Source organism: Trichoplusia ni, chromosome 11 (genome assembly GCF_003590095.1).
Source record: "Trichoplusia ni isolate ovarian cell line Hi5 chromosome 11, tn1, whole genome shotgun sequence".
NCBI lineage: Eukaryota > Metazoa > Arthropoda > Insecta > Lepidoptera > Noctuidae > Trichoplusia > Trichoplusia ni.
Genome location: NC_039488.1, coordinates 8,051,578 through 8,066,483, shown reverse-complemented (window position 1 = coordinate 8,066,483; position 14,906 = coordinate 8,051,578). Strand labels below are relative to the sequence as shown.

Here is a 14,906-nt window from a genome sequence, read left to right as displayed (position 1 = left end):
ATATACACGGTGATTTTTTAGTCGTCTTACAAAAGCAGCCCAGTTCATGTATCCGACGTAAAATACCCCTAGGCGCGATTATTATTTTTTTATCATCAACTAAGATAATACGTACAAAGAAAAATTAAACAAGAGAAACCTGAAATATATTCTTAAAAATGATCAAAACGCCGCCGCCCGCGCCCCTCACCATTGTTACAAGGCTCGGACCGCGCTCGCAACAGAGCTGTGTTTCTAAAAAACTACGAATTGCATCATAATATTGCATAAAAATTTCATTTTAAATTTATTGAAATCTCATAAATACCTATTTTTTTTATCATGAACGTGTTCTAGTCATTGAATACATGAACTGGGCTGCTTTTGTAAGACGACTACAAAATCACGGTGTATACAACGATGGTAAGGTTAGAATTTTTTGACGTAGGAAGAACGGTTGGTAACTGTCTGTGCTATTTAGCACCACACATAGCCCTGATACATCTTTTTTGGGCTCTAAAGACGAGTTCTCTATCTACAGAATTACCCCAATATATTATGCCATATCTGAGTGTTGATGCAACATAGCCATGATAGGCTGTTAGTACAGATTCTAGGTTTACAACTTTTGATAATTTATAGAGAACATAGGTAAATTTATTGAGTTTTTTACATATTTCATTGTGGTGTGGATGGGTGATGTGGTGTTCGTCAAGCGAGTCCGGATAAATAAAAGTTCCAACAACTTCACGACACGCAATATGTATATTATTCAACCACATATAGTTCACATACACACAGTCTTATAGCACAAGCAGAGCTATAGAATAGAAGGAGTGCTTGAAGGAGAAAGGTGGATAGGCGAGCGATAGCGATGACGATACAATAACAATAACACGCTGATGTGCGCGGTAGCCGTACAGCATTCGGTTAGCGGGCGACACAGGCTTCGTGAGCGAGAGTAGTGGCCGACTGGCGCGGCGCGGTGAGTAGCTGCGCGCGCGACCGACGTAAGACCGATCCGGTTCTAACCGGAGATGCAACGCGTTTCCAATGCGCCTTGTCGCAATGTGTATGTCGTCGTATTAGATCATAAGTAGTTTTATGTGTAGTGATATTTTGTTATTATTGTAAATATATGTATATAGGTAATAAGGTTTTTTGTGTATAATATATTGTAAATAAATATGAATTAAAAAATGAATTTGTTACGTGTAGATATAAATATAGTAAATTATATATGTATTGTTTATAAATGTGTGATTGAGTAGGCTACATCATCATCATTCATCATTCATTTTTTATACTTATTGTTCATTAAAATAATATGTCGGATATTGAATCGGAGGCTAAGAGCCCTATTCCATTTATGAACATAGAAGAGTCAAATAATTCTGATGTTTTAAGGTCACTTATTCGTAAACGTGCTGGTATAAACTATCAAGGTGACAAACCAGCTTCGTGTCTTGACATTAGGGAGATCACTTTAAGATTATCTCAAATTCAAGAATTAATGTCAAAGTTTGATGCTGTGCAAATGGAAATAAAGGAATTGTCATCTAATTTTACAGAACAAATGTCTGAAAGAAATAACACTGAAAGTGAATTTTGCCGACAAATAGCTCTTGCCCAAGAAATTATAGACTCCACTCCCAACAAGAGTGACACTGAGTCTGTTAAGTCAAGTTGTTGTAACAATAATTCAAATTCAGTTAAATTACCAACAATAAATTTGCCCACTTTTGATGGCAATTATAACAAGTGGCTCGAGTTCAGAGATACCTTTGACTCTCTTATAAATATTAATAATTCCATTGCACCAATTAACAAATTCGATTATTTAAGAAATTCTTGATCAGGTAGTGCTAGTGCAGTCATACGTTCGATAGAGTTTACTGCTAATATAGTTATGAGTATGCGTGGAAGGCCTTATGTGACCGGTTTAATAACAAAAACATTCTTATATATAATCATTCACATGCATTAGGGTGAATTTCAACAAATGCCATTTTTTTTATCATATCGGTGCTTTTTTTTGTTTATGTATATTTTGCTTATTTTTTAGGTTTTATGTAATCTTTAGGATAGTATATATTCCCAAATTTAACATCATCAACATATCATGTAAAACTTAGAAGAAAAATCAGTTTGAATTCTGGTTTCCACCGATATGATAAGCCGGCACCGATTTTTTTTTATGTACACCGATATGAAAAGGTTATCCACCGATATGATAAATTTATCCACCGAAATGATAACATATCCAGCGATATGATAATCTATCTATCTTTGAAACATAGTTAGTATAGGTGCCTATATATTTTTACAAGGGTGAACGAACTGAAGACCTGAACTGTCTGGTCTCATGAAAGAAGAATACATCCAACGAGAATTGATTTAAAAATAAATTATACCTATTTTATTATATAATATATAATTAATATATAATTTCTACTTTTTCTTTTTAATTATTTTACTATAGGTTCTTAGAGTTTTAATAAAGAATATACATTTGTATTACCAATGTCTTTATTAAAATGAAGCACAAAGATAAATAAAAAATCTCTTAAGGGATAAAATTGCAAAATACACATTTATTACTGTGGACGATCCAGCTAATTGTTTTACAATAATAACAATAAAAATAACTGTAAGTCTAAATACCTAATTAATCAGTCTTTTCAGTTTAACATTAAACATAACCACACTACAATAATCACAGCTTTAATTATTATTTACCTTAAAAAAAAACTTTGTTTTCAGTACAAATCACAGATTACAGATCGTTTATATCTAACATCAACAATCAACATCTAGTAAACAATCTTAACGCTACTGCTAATAAGCAAATACTCTACATCTAGTCAAATATTTAGTAAAGTTAAGCATACATTAAATCTGCTAGTAAAATTATTTTGTTTTTTATGTAAATCAGCCTTTAAGTTAAACATTAATCACAACATAACTTGAATTGCCATCTTCGTACTCCGCATTTGTAAAATAGCATCATAATTATAGTTTTAAGTCAAAAGAGACTATGTATTCATAGCTAATCACAGCACTTATATGTATATTATTATTAGTTAAATACAACAATTAACACTGTAATTAATTAAAACAAGTCAGACCACATTAAAATAAGTCGTCATCAGTATCACTGCCACCAAATATATAATTAAATCTTCGTTGAGTATTAGAAATTTGTTCACGAGGCTGATTTTTTTCTTCTTTATACTTAATTTTAGACTTTGTAGTAAATATTTCTTCATCAGTATCACTGTCTTCCATGGTGGGATTTGTAACACTCTCAGGTGCTTTTACGGTATCCTCTTTATTTACGAGTTGACTTGACCCCTCTAAATCAACTAAAATATTCGTATCAATATTTTCTAGAAATGAACAGGAAGGAGTGCTTTGGTTTAAATCTTCATAGTTGAATAACAAATTTTCGGATAATTTTGTCGAAGGGGATGATCTGGAAACCGCATTTTCTGAGATTTGTAGTGCCTTCGATGGTGTACAGTACGTTGAAAATGATGGTCGTGGAAACAAAATTAATTTGTCAGCTAACTTTACTGGTCGCAATTTATTTCTGTCTATTGTTGATTTAGTGATGGATTTTTTATTACTAAAAGGCTGAGGTTTAGACTTAATCTCTGTTGATAAATTGTGGAAGTCTAGATGTTTGCCATGTGGGCATTTAACAACATATTTAATAAATTCATCTTCTATACAAGAAGGACGACGTAAAACTATACGATTTTCAGTTTCTTTAGTCCAAACAACTTGTTTGACTTGTAGTGTTCCACGAAATGTGTTCAAATTTGTAGGGAGAAGCCAGTCCTTTTCTTCCACTTCATATTCTTCTACAGTACTTATTTTCACACCTTGGACAGTAGATTTTAAATAGTTTACAAAAGTATCTATATTATTCATATCACCATCATGTGCAACAAATCGATCCGCTGTTCTCTTCAGTAGCCCACCTACCCCATCTGGCGCACCTTTTCTATGCCCACATTCGCTATAGTTCCATATTATGTTAGTCAAAGAAGAGCAGTAAATACTGAGTTGGGACATAATATAAAAAAAATTCTTGTTCCGATACTGGCCTGATGGAGAATCCGACACAATAATAAGATTCTGAACAGTTGGAACTTCCTTTTTAATTTCTTCTAATATTGGGACAAGGTGAGCCCAAACGGCGGCAGCATCATGTCGCAGTGAAGAACTAATAGTGCAGAAACATTGAGTTTTTGTATTCCCTTCCTTCATTTTATAATAAATTACAGAAGTATGTAATGTAAATTGTTGGCGACTGCCACCAAAGTGCACAGATTGTATTTCGGACCCGTACTTGGTGCTATAGTTCTCACTGAAGTCAATGTGGACAACACAATCCTTTTCAGTCATGTTTTGTTTATAGTGCTTAAAAGCTTGACTTTGATTTCGTATATTACTGCATGAGGAATGGTTTCAGATTATCTTCAAATATATTGATCAATTGCAATGGTTTAACTGTTATTCTTACTTTTTCTACATTAATCGCTATTTTATCGACTCCATTCTTTTTGTAATTTTTTTTTATCTTTTTCCAAGCCCAGTAAACAACGTCTTTGGAGTTATCAAATTCCTGATAATTTAAGAGACGATTTCTACAGATAGGACATGTTCTTTGTAGGCATTCTACCTTAAAAATATCACAGCAAATACTACTAAGAATTTCGGTCGTGGTGTTTTCTTTTATGATCCGATTTCGTTTTAAGGATGTTATGAGAAGGTCCATGTTCTCATGTTTCTGACATAGACATGTATTTCTAGCATTTAATTTTGGCTGTGTGACCCAAAACGGCCTCATTCTTGTAAAATTGACATAACTGATTGGAGGATGGCCCGACGTCAAGTATTTTTTGTGTAAATTTTTAATTGTGTCTTTCAATAGCCTTTTCTGCTTTTTTACTCCATTTTGTGTAACAGTATCCTTTTTACCTGGGCAAAGATTTGTGTTCAATGCAATACGATTGAACACGTTTTGCTGACCCAGCAATCGAATACAGTCGCACTAAGTGCGCAGCGATAGCCAGTGCAGTTTCGGACAGCAAACCGGGCGCATTCGTAGCATATCATTAGCCATCTAGCTCATTTAGCGTAGCGTTTAATATAGCATTCTATCAATAAATCTCTCAAAGATATTCCAGCGTTTAATTCAATCGTAGCTAGTAATACCACTTAGGTCGCGACCCCCACATTTTGGTCCTTCGAGCCGGATACAAGGACTTCGCGGTTGGAAAATTCATTAATTCGGGACTAACGGCAGTGAAGTGGACTTGTGTCTGAACAGTGACTATTGACAAGCAGTGTTTATTATCTTAGCAGTGAACTTTGTGGTAGACTCCAGCAGCAGCAAGTATTGAATTTCAATAGTCAGTACTGAAAACAGCAGCGAGCCTACAGCTCAAAATATCAGCATCAGCAATCACTGACGGGAGGCGCAACCTTCGTCAGTCCAGCAGCGAATAATCAAGTAAGATCGTTCAATTATAATATTTTTGTAGCACTCGCACGAAAATGGAGCAAGTTCTGTACCTCAGTCAGACCGAGATTGCAGAGAGCATTAAAAAACTTATTATCAACTTTAAAAAGGATAGCGTAGAGCGTAAGACCTTTGATTATTGTAAGCGTAAACTTGAATTACTCGAAGCATACTGGAGTGAATTCCAGAAAAATCACGAGAAGCTAATTCCTTACGAAGTAACGAACCATAAGTACTTCGTCAATTCAGAGTTTGAGCGTAGCCAGGACCTTTATTTGACAGCTAAACAACTAATCGGTCAATGTCAAGAAGAGTCCATCCAGCAAGGTAAGCGGTCGCCATATCCTCAACCAGAGCAGCAAGAAGCAGCCGGCACTTCTCTCACCCAGCCGGAGGCACCAGCTATAGCAGCAACCCCATCGTTTCAATCGAGGGGATCATCGAGCAAGCTTGACGACATGCTCCATAAGCAGTCGATAAATTTCAAAGCTTTTATTCGAGCCGTCGGAAATATAGACATAGAGTCACTAACCGACAAATGGGAATTTGAAGACTCCCTTCAGATTCTACAAAATCGCTGGAATGCAATTGATAATCTTCATTGGGAAATTGTCGGGGAGTCGGAAGAAAATCCCGCTTACGAGTCCCACTTTAGCAAGCATGAAAAAACCTTTAACAGCATGAAGAAAGCTATCAACTCGAAGATGTGGTCTACGTCACATCGCGAGAAATCCACTCCGAAAATGGACATCCCAGTATTTACGGGCAGCTATAACCAATGGGTGTCATTTAAGGATTTGTTTAATGAAGCTATCCACAAAAATACCTCATTATCAAACGCTCAAAAGATGCAATTCCTAAAAGGAAAAGTCAAAGGTGAAGCAGAGCGTTTGATACAACACCTGCCTATCAGCTCAGATAATTACATTATCTGTTGGGAGATTCTTAATCATCGATATGATAATAAAAGGCGTATATTTACATCTCACGCGAATGTATTTTTGAATCTTCCTAATATACAGCAGCAATCGTTTTCAGCCATCAAAAAATTGCATGACGTCACGTTAGAGAGCCTTCACGCCATTAAGAACTTAGGTGCCGACATTAGCACATGGGACTCTCTACTTGTGCATATTTTGTCGCAAAAGTTGGATAGTGAATCTTATTCGGAATATATAGAGTCGTTAAAAAGCCCGCGCGAGCTACCAGTATTACAAGATTTTTTGACTTTTCTAGAGAATAAGTTCACCAGCTTAGAAACAGCGCGTCGGCGACAAGATAGCGCACCAAAGTCGCAATCATCTTATCAACAGGATGGTGTATCCACATCATTTTCAAATAACAAGAAAAATAATTATTATAAATCAAACGATTATAATTGGAAGCAAGCAAAACCAGTTGCGAAATCGTTACACGTGTCAGCAACCAAGTGTCCACTTTGTTTTGATGAACATAATTTGTCCTATTGCGAAAAATTCCTTGCTATGTCAAAGGAAATGAAACTTAAAACTGTTAACAATCATCAACTTTGTATTAATTGCCTGTTTAATCATAATGGAAATAACTGCTATTCGACAAAAAGATGTCGCAAATGTCATGGAAATCACCATACAGTATTGCATGAATGTTTTACTCAGCAGAAACCAAACTTTACGTCCGGTCCGACTAAGCAACAATCAAATTACAAAAAACAAGAGGAAAATAAACCTCAAAATAATAGCAATGGTGTTCATGCATCGCAACGAGAGGTTTCTGAAATTCTTTTAGCAACAGCTTTAGTGAGGGTGACGTCAGCAGACAGCACACAGCTAGTTTTAAGAGCACTTATTGACCAAGGGTCACAACTATCATTAATTAGCGAAAGAGCAGCACAGCAACTTGGATTAGAGCGACGGCAATTTAATGGATGTGTATATGGAATCGGACAACAAGAAAATAACTGCAAGGGCATGCTAAGCAGTACATGTCAATCAATGTATACCAGCTTTCAATTTAATACTGACGTTTTAATTATGACTAATCTCATTAAAAACCTGCCAAATCAGTCGTTTGAAAAGCCTTGTTGGTCACATTTAGAGCACATCAACTTGGCAGATCCGGAGTTCAATAGGAGTCGCCCAGTAGACTTACTACTCGGGGCCGACGTTTACACACTTATCATGTTAAGCGGTATGATAAGGGGTTCAGACACATCTGCGCCTCTAGCTCAGCAAACTCAGCTTGGATGGTTATTGTGCGGTGGCGTTAAAACTTTTCATTGCAACGTCGTCCTAAACAATATAGCGGATATTCATGAATTTTGGCAGATTGAGGATATTCAAGAGCAAAGTGAAATGTCATCTGAAGACCAGGAATGTTTGGAATATTACATGTCAACAACCAAACGTTTAGACAGCGGTCATTACGAAGTTAGAATACCTCTGAAACAACAAGCAAGCGAAAAGTTAGGATCATCCAAGGAGATGTCTTTAGCACAGTTTCGAAACCTGGAAAGAAAATTTAGCAAACAAGAACAATTAGCACAGCAATATAAGCAATTTATAAGCGAATATGAGCAATTAGGTCATATGAAATTAGCAACTTCCAGCAGTAAGCTACTTGAATGTTTCTTACCTCATCATTCGGTTCAGCGGGCAGACTCTTGTACCACCAAGCTACGTGTTGTATTTAACGCGTCTGCAAAAACATCTTCAGGACATAGTCTCAATGATCTTATGCATAAAGGGCCTAATTTGCAAAAGGACCTGCAAGGTTTATTGTTGAAATGGAGGGTATACCGTTATGCGTTCACGGCAGACATTGAGAAGATGTTTCGTCAGATTTATGTCAGTCCAGCAGATCAAAAACTTCAGCAGATCATGTGGCGATCACATCCCGGGCAGCCAATCAGAGCATATCAATTAACTACAGTCACCTACGGTACAAAGGCTGCACCGTTTTTAGCAATGATGACGCTGCGTCAATTAGCAACGGATGAACAGCATAATTTCCCTCAAGCAGCAAAAAGCTTAAGAGAAGACTTTTACACTGATGATCTCGTTTCCGGTACCCATACTATTGAAGAAGGAATATGCAATATAGCAGAGCTAAACATGTGTCTTAGCAGCGGAGGATTCGTGTTGAGAAAGTGGTCAGCAAATGAAAAAAGGTTATTGGAAAAGATTAACTCATCTCAGCAAACTTTACCAACAACATCGTTCATTTTTAAAACCGAAAACACAGGGAAAACTTTGGGATTACGTTGGGACCCCACCACGGATGAATTCAGTTTTCAATATACCCTGTCAGCAGAAACAGCAAAGCTTACGAAGAGAGTGCTCCTCTCAGAAATATCCAAGTTATTTGACCCGTTAGGTTGGTTAGCGCCACTAACTACTAAGATGAAATTATTATTTCAAAAGATTTGGCTAGACACAAAAATTCAATGGGGTGATGAAATTCCAGATGACATAAAAAGCGAGTGGGTCAAATTAACTGAAGATTTAGCTTATATAAATCGGATCAGAATCCCTCGTTGGCTGCAAAGCAAGCTTGACACGGTAATTCAAATCCACGGATTTTGTGATGCATCCACAAAAGCGTATGCCTGTGTTGTGGTTGCCAGAATCGTTTCAGCGAAGGAAGTGTCAGTGGTACTAATCGCAGCGAAAACAAGATTAATACCGAAAAGCAAGATCGTATCGTTACCGCGACTAGAACTCTGCGCTGCAGAGTTGTTATCAAGACTCATATCAAAAATTACTAGCTGTATACACAACATACAATACGAAGTGTATGCCTGGAGTGACTCAAAGGTCACCCTTAGCTGGATACAGGGTAGCCCAGAACGTTGGAAGCCCTTTGTATCAAACAGAGTAAGGAAAATTTGCAGCATAATATCACCGGACGATTGGCGTCACGTATCAACAAAAGAAAATCCAGCAGACTCAGCCAGTAGAGGATTATCAATGTCACAGTTGAGTGAAAATTTGTTGTGGTGGCGAGGCCCAGCTTGGTTATCAACACCCAACTTTAAGCCTAAGCAAGACAAAGCTGAGTATACGCCTGAAGAAGAGCTCAGGTTACAGACAGCAACTGTTCAGCAATATAGCCCGCAAAACAGCATAATTGAAGATTTACTAAATCGTCTCAGCTCATTCTTAAAAATAAATCGTATTATAGCATGGTTATTGCGTGCATTTGCACCGAAATCTAAACAATCGCCGTCGTATCTCACGTTACAAGAACTAAGAAAAGCGAAATTAATCATAATTAAATACGTGCAACGCGCGGAATTTATATCGGATATTGAAAATTTATTGCACAAGAAAAGGCTTACTTCAGACAGCAAGCTATTGAATCTCAATCCTTTTCTGGACAACAACGGCATATTGAGAGTCGGCGGACGTCTGAAAAATGCAAACATCAGTGCAGAGATGAAATATCCTATAATAATACCATACAGCGGGCGGTTAACAGAGCTTCTTATACAGCAAGCACATGAACTTACCTTTCATGGAGGAGCTCGACTTACCTTGTCTTTATTAAGACATAACTATTGGGTTATCAAAGGTACTCGAGCCACCAAAAAGCAGCTTCGTAATTGCGTGACGTGTAAAAAACAAGAGCCGAGAAAACTGCACCAAATAATGGGAGATCTACCTGATGTTCGATCTAACCCAGCACCACCTTTTTATAACACTGGAGTTGACTTCACCGGGTCGATACGAGTGAAATCCAATAAAGGTAGAGGCATAAAAACATCTAAAGGATATATCGCCTTGTTTATTTGCATGGTTACGAAAGCGATCCATATAGAGTTAGTTTCGGATCTAAGCAGCGCATCTTTCATAGCAGCATTACGTCGTATGGCGGCACGGAGAGGATCTCCGAAGCACATTTACTCAGATAATGGCACAAACTTTGTAGGTACCAACAAGATTCTCCAAGAGGAGCAGCAGCAGTTAGAGCAAATTTATAACGACAGCTTTTATAGAGAAATAGCCGAGATGAGTATAGAGTGGCACTGGAACTGTCCTTCTTGGCCAAGTGCGGGGGGAATCTGGGAGCGCTCAATAAGGAGCCTGAAGCAACATTTAAAAAGAGTAATAGGTGATCAAGCCTTGACCTTCGAAGAATACAGTACTATACTCTCTCAAATTGAAGCGAGCCTTAATTCAAGGCCATTGTGTCCTTTATCTGAAGATATTGAAGATATCGATTTTCTCACGCCAGCACATTTTTTAACAAGCCGCGCTGGTCTAACTATTATTGAAACGCCACAGGATGCAAGAACACGATGGTATTTATCACAGAAAATATTTAAGGATATATGGAAGCGTTGGAAAACGGAGTATCTATGCCAATTATCTGTACGAAGCAAGTGGTTTAAAGCACAGAAGAATTTAGAAATAGGAGATATGGTCACAATACATGATGACAACTTCCCGGCTGGAAAATGGCCTGTTGGTCGTGTGGTGGAAGTCCCCCTGGGAGGGACGGAGTTGTTCGAGTAGTAACTTTAAAAACAAAAAATGGGTATATAAAGCGTCCTATCTTAAAGCTATCTATTTTACCTATAGCAAAAGAAGAAGCAAGTAAGCAAAAGCAACAGAAAAGCAAAACAGTAAAACAGCAAAGCATTGAAGCAGAACGGGATTAGACAAGAGCGAAGATAAACCGTCAAATACTTGTCCCAGAATCTTTAGCATAGCACTAGCATTACTATTTTTCATGACCATATTAACACCCACTGAAGCGTCTTACAAATTTACATCATTTGAAAACAATCAGTCATTGTATTTTGATCCTCTGGGTCAAATGCATCTTATCCGCGATGAGTGGAAAATCGTGACTTACTACAATATGTCTCCATACTGGCAGGGAGACAAAGCTATAACAATGTTTACAAATTATCTCGAGCAAACCTGCGGGAAAATACAAGAGCAGAGTCATTGTCAAATCATCATTTTACAAATACAACATGAGTACAACGAACTACATTATTACAACCAGCTGTTGCTAGATCAGCATTTTAGAGCGCGCTCGCGAACCCGACGCGGGCTTATCAATGCTGTAGGTTCTATAGCAAACACATTGTTCGGAGTACTCGATCAGGATTTCGCGGAAAAATACAAGCGTGACATTGACCTCGTGCGTAGTAATATAGGTCATCTAAGTCAGTTATATAAGAATCAAACATCAGTAATAGAAGCGGAGTATAATATTTTGAAGAGAACAGAAGATACTATTGAAAAGCAACACAAGATGATAAACAAGCATTTGAATTATCTAGATAGCGTCACCAATACATTGCAGAAAGAAATTGATGTGATGTCTATTCAGCAAGAATTTACTTTAGCAGCGGTAGCTACGATCAGTATGATTCAAAACTTAAAGCGAATGCAAGATTCTTTTCTTGATACCTTGACTGACATATATCGTGGTCAGATCAATTTGCATCTTTTGCCACCGAAACAGTTACGTGAAGAACTACAAATTGTGTCGGGTCAAATCTCAAAAGAATTATCTCTGCCAATCGATGACATCCAGCTTAATCTTCCCAAGATCTACAAACTATTGAAAATCAAAGCAAGGATGAGTGAGGAGTATTTTATATTCGAGATTACCTTACCACTAATCAGCAGAGATACATTCCAGCTATATCATGTAATTGCTGTACCTGTTCAAATTAATAAAAGCATGATCAGTGTCAAGCCAGCATCAGACTACGTCGCGATCAACCTTAGAAGAGATTCTTACCTATCAGCGAGCATTAGCGATCTTCAAGGTTGTGAATATCAAGACGAATCTTACCTTTGTCGTTTGCAGGGACCTATCAAGAACCTCGATCACGATGAAAGATTCTGTGAAACAGAGAAACCTTCGAGCTGTAGATTGACCAAATCTAGCTGTCAAAACAAATGGGTTCAGCTACACGATTTTTCTACCTATTTGTATTTCTGTTGCGATGTAAACTCTTTGAGAGTTATATGCGACGATGTAATAGAATCACATCAAGTCAGCAAGGCCGGACTTATTTACCTTAGTAAGCAATGCATTGTAAAAGGTCGGGATGTTACACTTTATTCTTACCAGCAATTAGAGAATACGCTTACACTTCAACCAAATATACTCGTAGGAAAGCTAACGCCTATACATCATTTGGTCAAAGATATTTCGCTCCCTATCCAAAATCTTGATGAAGCTAACTTTGAAAAGGTACAGATGAATGAGTCTCTAAAGCATCTCGGTGAAAAAATTAAGTCTATGAAAGAATCAGCTCAGCAGACAGAGATCCTGACGACACATGATATACATCATTATGCTTTGTCGTATGGGTTATTAGCAGCAGCCATCGCAGTGTTCCTGTGGTTCCTGAGGAGGCGAGGACGACGAGCCCTTAGCTCGCCCGAACAACAGCGTGACGAGAGTGTACCTACCAGTGTGAGTGTGTGCATAAACCAATCTGACCAGAACCAAAGCTCTAGTGTAAGTGCGCGAGATCTACCCCAACCCGAGATGGGGTCAAGTGTGAGTGATAGTGTTCGCGGACATAGCTTTACCAAACGGTGGTCTAGCATACGTTTAAAAAAGCGAGACATATCGACGTCTCCTATCGCGAAAAGACAATCGGTATTTACTATTGAAGACTCAACCGTTTGAGCATATAGTTTTTAGTCGCTAGCTTGTAAGATTTTATTGTTCTTTCACCTTGTGAATCACTTACCATCCAGCATTGTTTTAACCTTCATTAGCATTTAGTTCATCACACTCACGTAACTTCCTTTCTTTGTACTAGCTAATCTCATCTCTCCCCCTTGGGAGTATGTTCAATGCAATACGATTGAACACGTTTTGCTGACCCAGCAATCGAATACAGTCGCACTAAGTGCGCAGCGATAGCCAGTGCAGTTTCGGACAGCAAACCGGGCGCATTCGTAGCATATCATTAGCCATCTAGCTCATTTAGCGTAGCGTTTAATATAGCATTCTATCAATAAATCTCTCAAAGATATTCCAGCGTTTAATTCAATCGTAGCTAGTCATACCACTTAGGTCGCGACCCCCACAATTTGAATTGTCATCGTCCTCAAAAAACTGAATGACAATTTTACGGATACGTTTTTGCAGATCTGTATTATTTGGCTTCTTCGGGATTTGTCTCACTTGTAAATTACTTTTTTTGAATTTCTTCAATTCTTGATTTAGTCTCATGTATCTCTTTTTGTACATCAGTATTATTTTATTAGCCTTTGCCAATTGGTTTTTTAAATCACATATTTGCTGAGTTTTAAGTTTTTGATATTTACGGAATTTTATTTTAATGTCTTGATTGAATTTAATTGTTGCAAGGGACGGCTCTAAGTTAGGAGTATTTGCACGTAATGTTGATTCTTCTGAATTTATTGAACTAGCACTTGGCGTTCGTAAAGGAGATGCTATTGACAAGTCTAGAGGACTGCTTGTACGTAAATAGTGGGAACTACTCGCTAATATGGCATCAAAACGCAGATTAGGACTATTACATCGGACATTCTGTTGAAATAACCGTGAGCTACAAGGTCTTATTTTTTCTTGAGAAATACCAGGCTCATTATCTCGATTTTTTGATAGCGATTCTGTTACATCATTGGTCACCGAAACACTTGTTTGGTTATGTCGGGCAACATTTGCGTTAGCTTTTTTTCTCTGATAATATGCACGGGCACTGATTAGGTTATTTTTTTGTACAATGCGACGTGCACGTGCAGTCATTTGGCTTCGGGTTACGATAAGTCCCGCAGCTTTTCGTCTAGCTAAACGTTCTCTATCTTTCCTTAAATGCTCCTCTCTTGACACAGGATCGGTTTTGATTTTAGCTTTTCTTATTCTTTCCCGCACCCGTTTTCTCTCCTTTTTCTCCTCCTCTGATAGTTTTGGCCTCGGCATTCTTAAACAAAATTAAGCTATTAAGATATTATGACGTCTCGGTACCGGAGCAACAATTTCTACACCCTCGCGTCTCCCTCAATCGAAATGCGGTGTGACTGCGGTGCGGCGCCGGAACACACCATCTGGATTATCATTGAATAGCTGTTGCGCGCGGCTCCACCCGCGTTTAACTTGATCCCGTGGGAATAGTGAGATTAAAAGTAGCTTACATGTTAATCCAGGGCTTCATTTACATACATACGAAATCTCATTGACATCCGTTCAGCCGTTTGAGCGTGAAAAGGTAACAAACATACAAAACAAACTTTCGCCTTTATAATATTAGATATTATTATCAGATTATCAGATAATATTATCAGATTTTAATTCATCAAACTTTTATACAGTACACTAATAATACATACCGAGTGACAGTGAACGATAGTTGTAGGTACGACAAAACAAATTTAAAATGTGTTAGATAGAACAACGAAAACTTCAA

At 37.7% G+C, this 14,906-nt stretch overlaps 2 protein-coding genes across 2 annotated transcripts in view; one reads left to right on the top strand and one right to left on the bottom strand.

The window, feature by feature from the left end:
* The window catches only part of LOC113498986 (GTPase-activating protein CdGAPr), a 157,996-nt gene that overhangs the window by 86,164 nt on the left and 56,926 nt on the right, over positions 1 to 14,906 (top strand). The window lies entirely within an intron of this gene.
* Positions 4,424 to 14,906, bottom strand: LOC113498988. The gene is made up of 2 exons (XM_026879284.1): positions 13,567 to 14,906; positions 4,424 to 4,980 (listed from the first exon to the last, which is right to left on the bottom strand). The coding sequence occupies exons 1-2, from the start codon at positions 14,420 to 14,422 to the stop codon at positions 4,436 to 4,438; spliced, it is 1,401 nt and encodes a 466-aa protein (XP_026735085.1). The 5' UTR covers positions 14,423 to 14,906; the 3' UTR covers positions 4,424 to 4,435.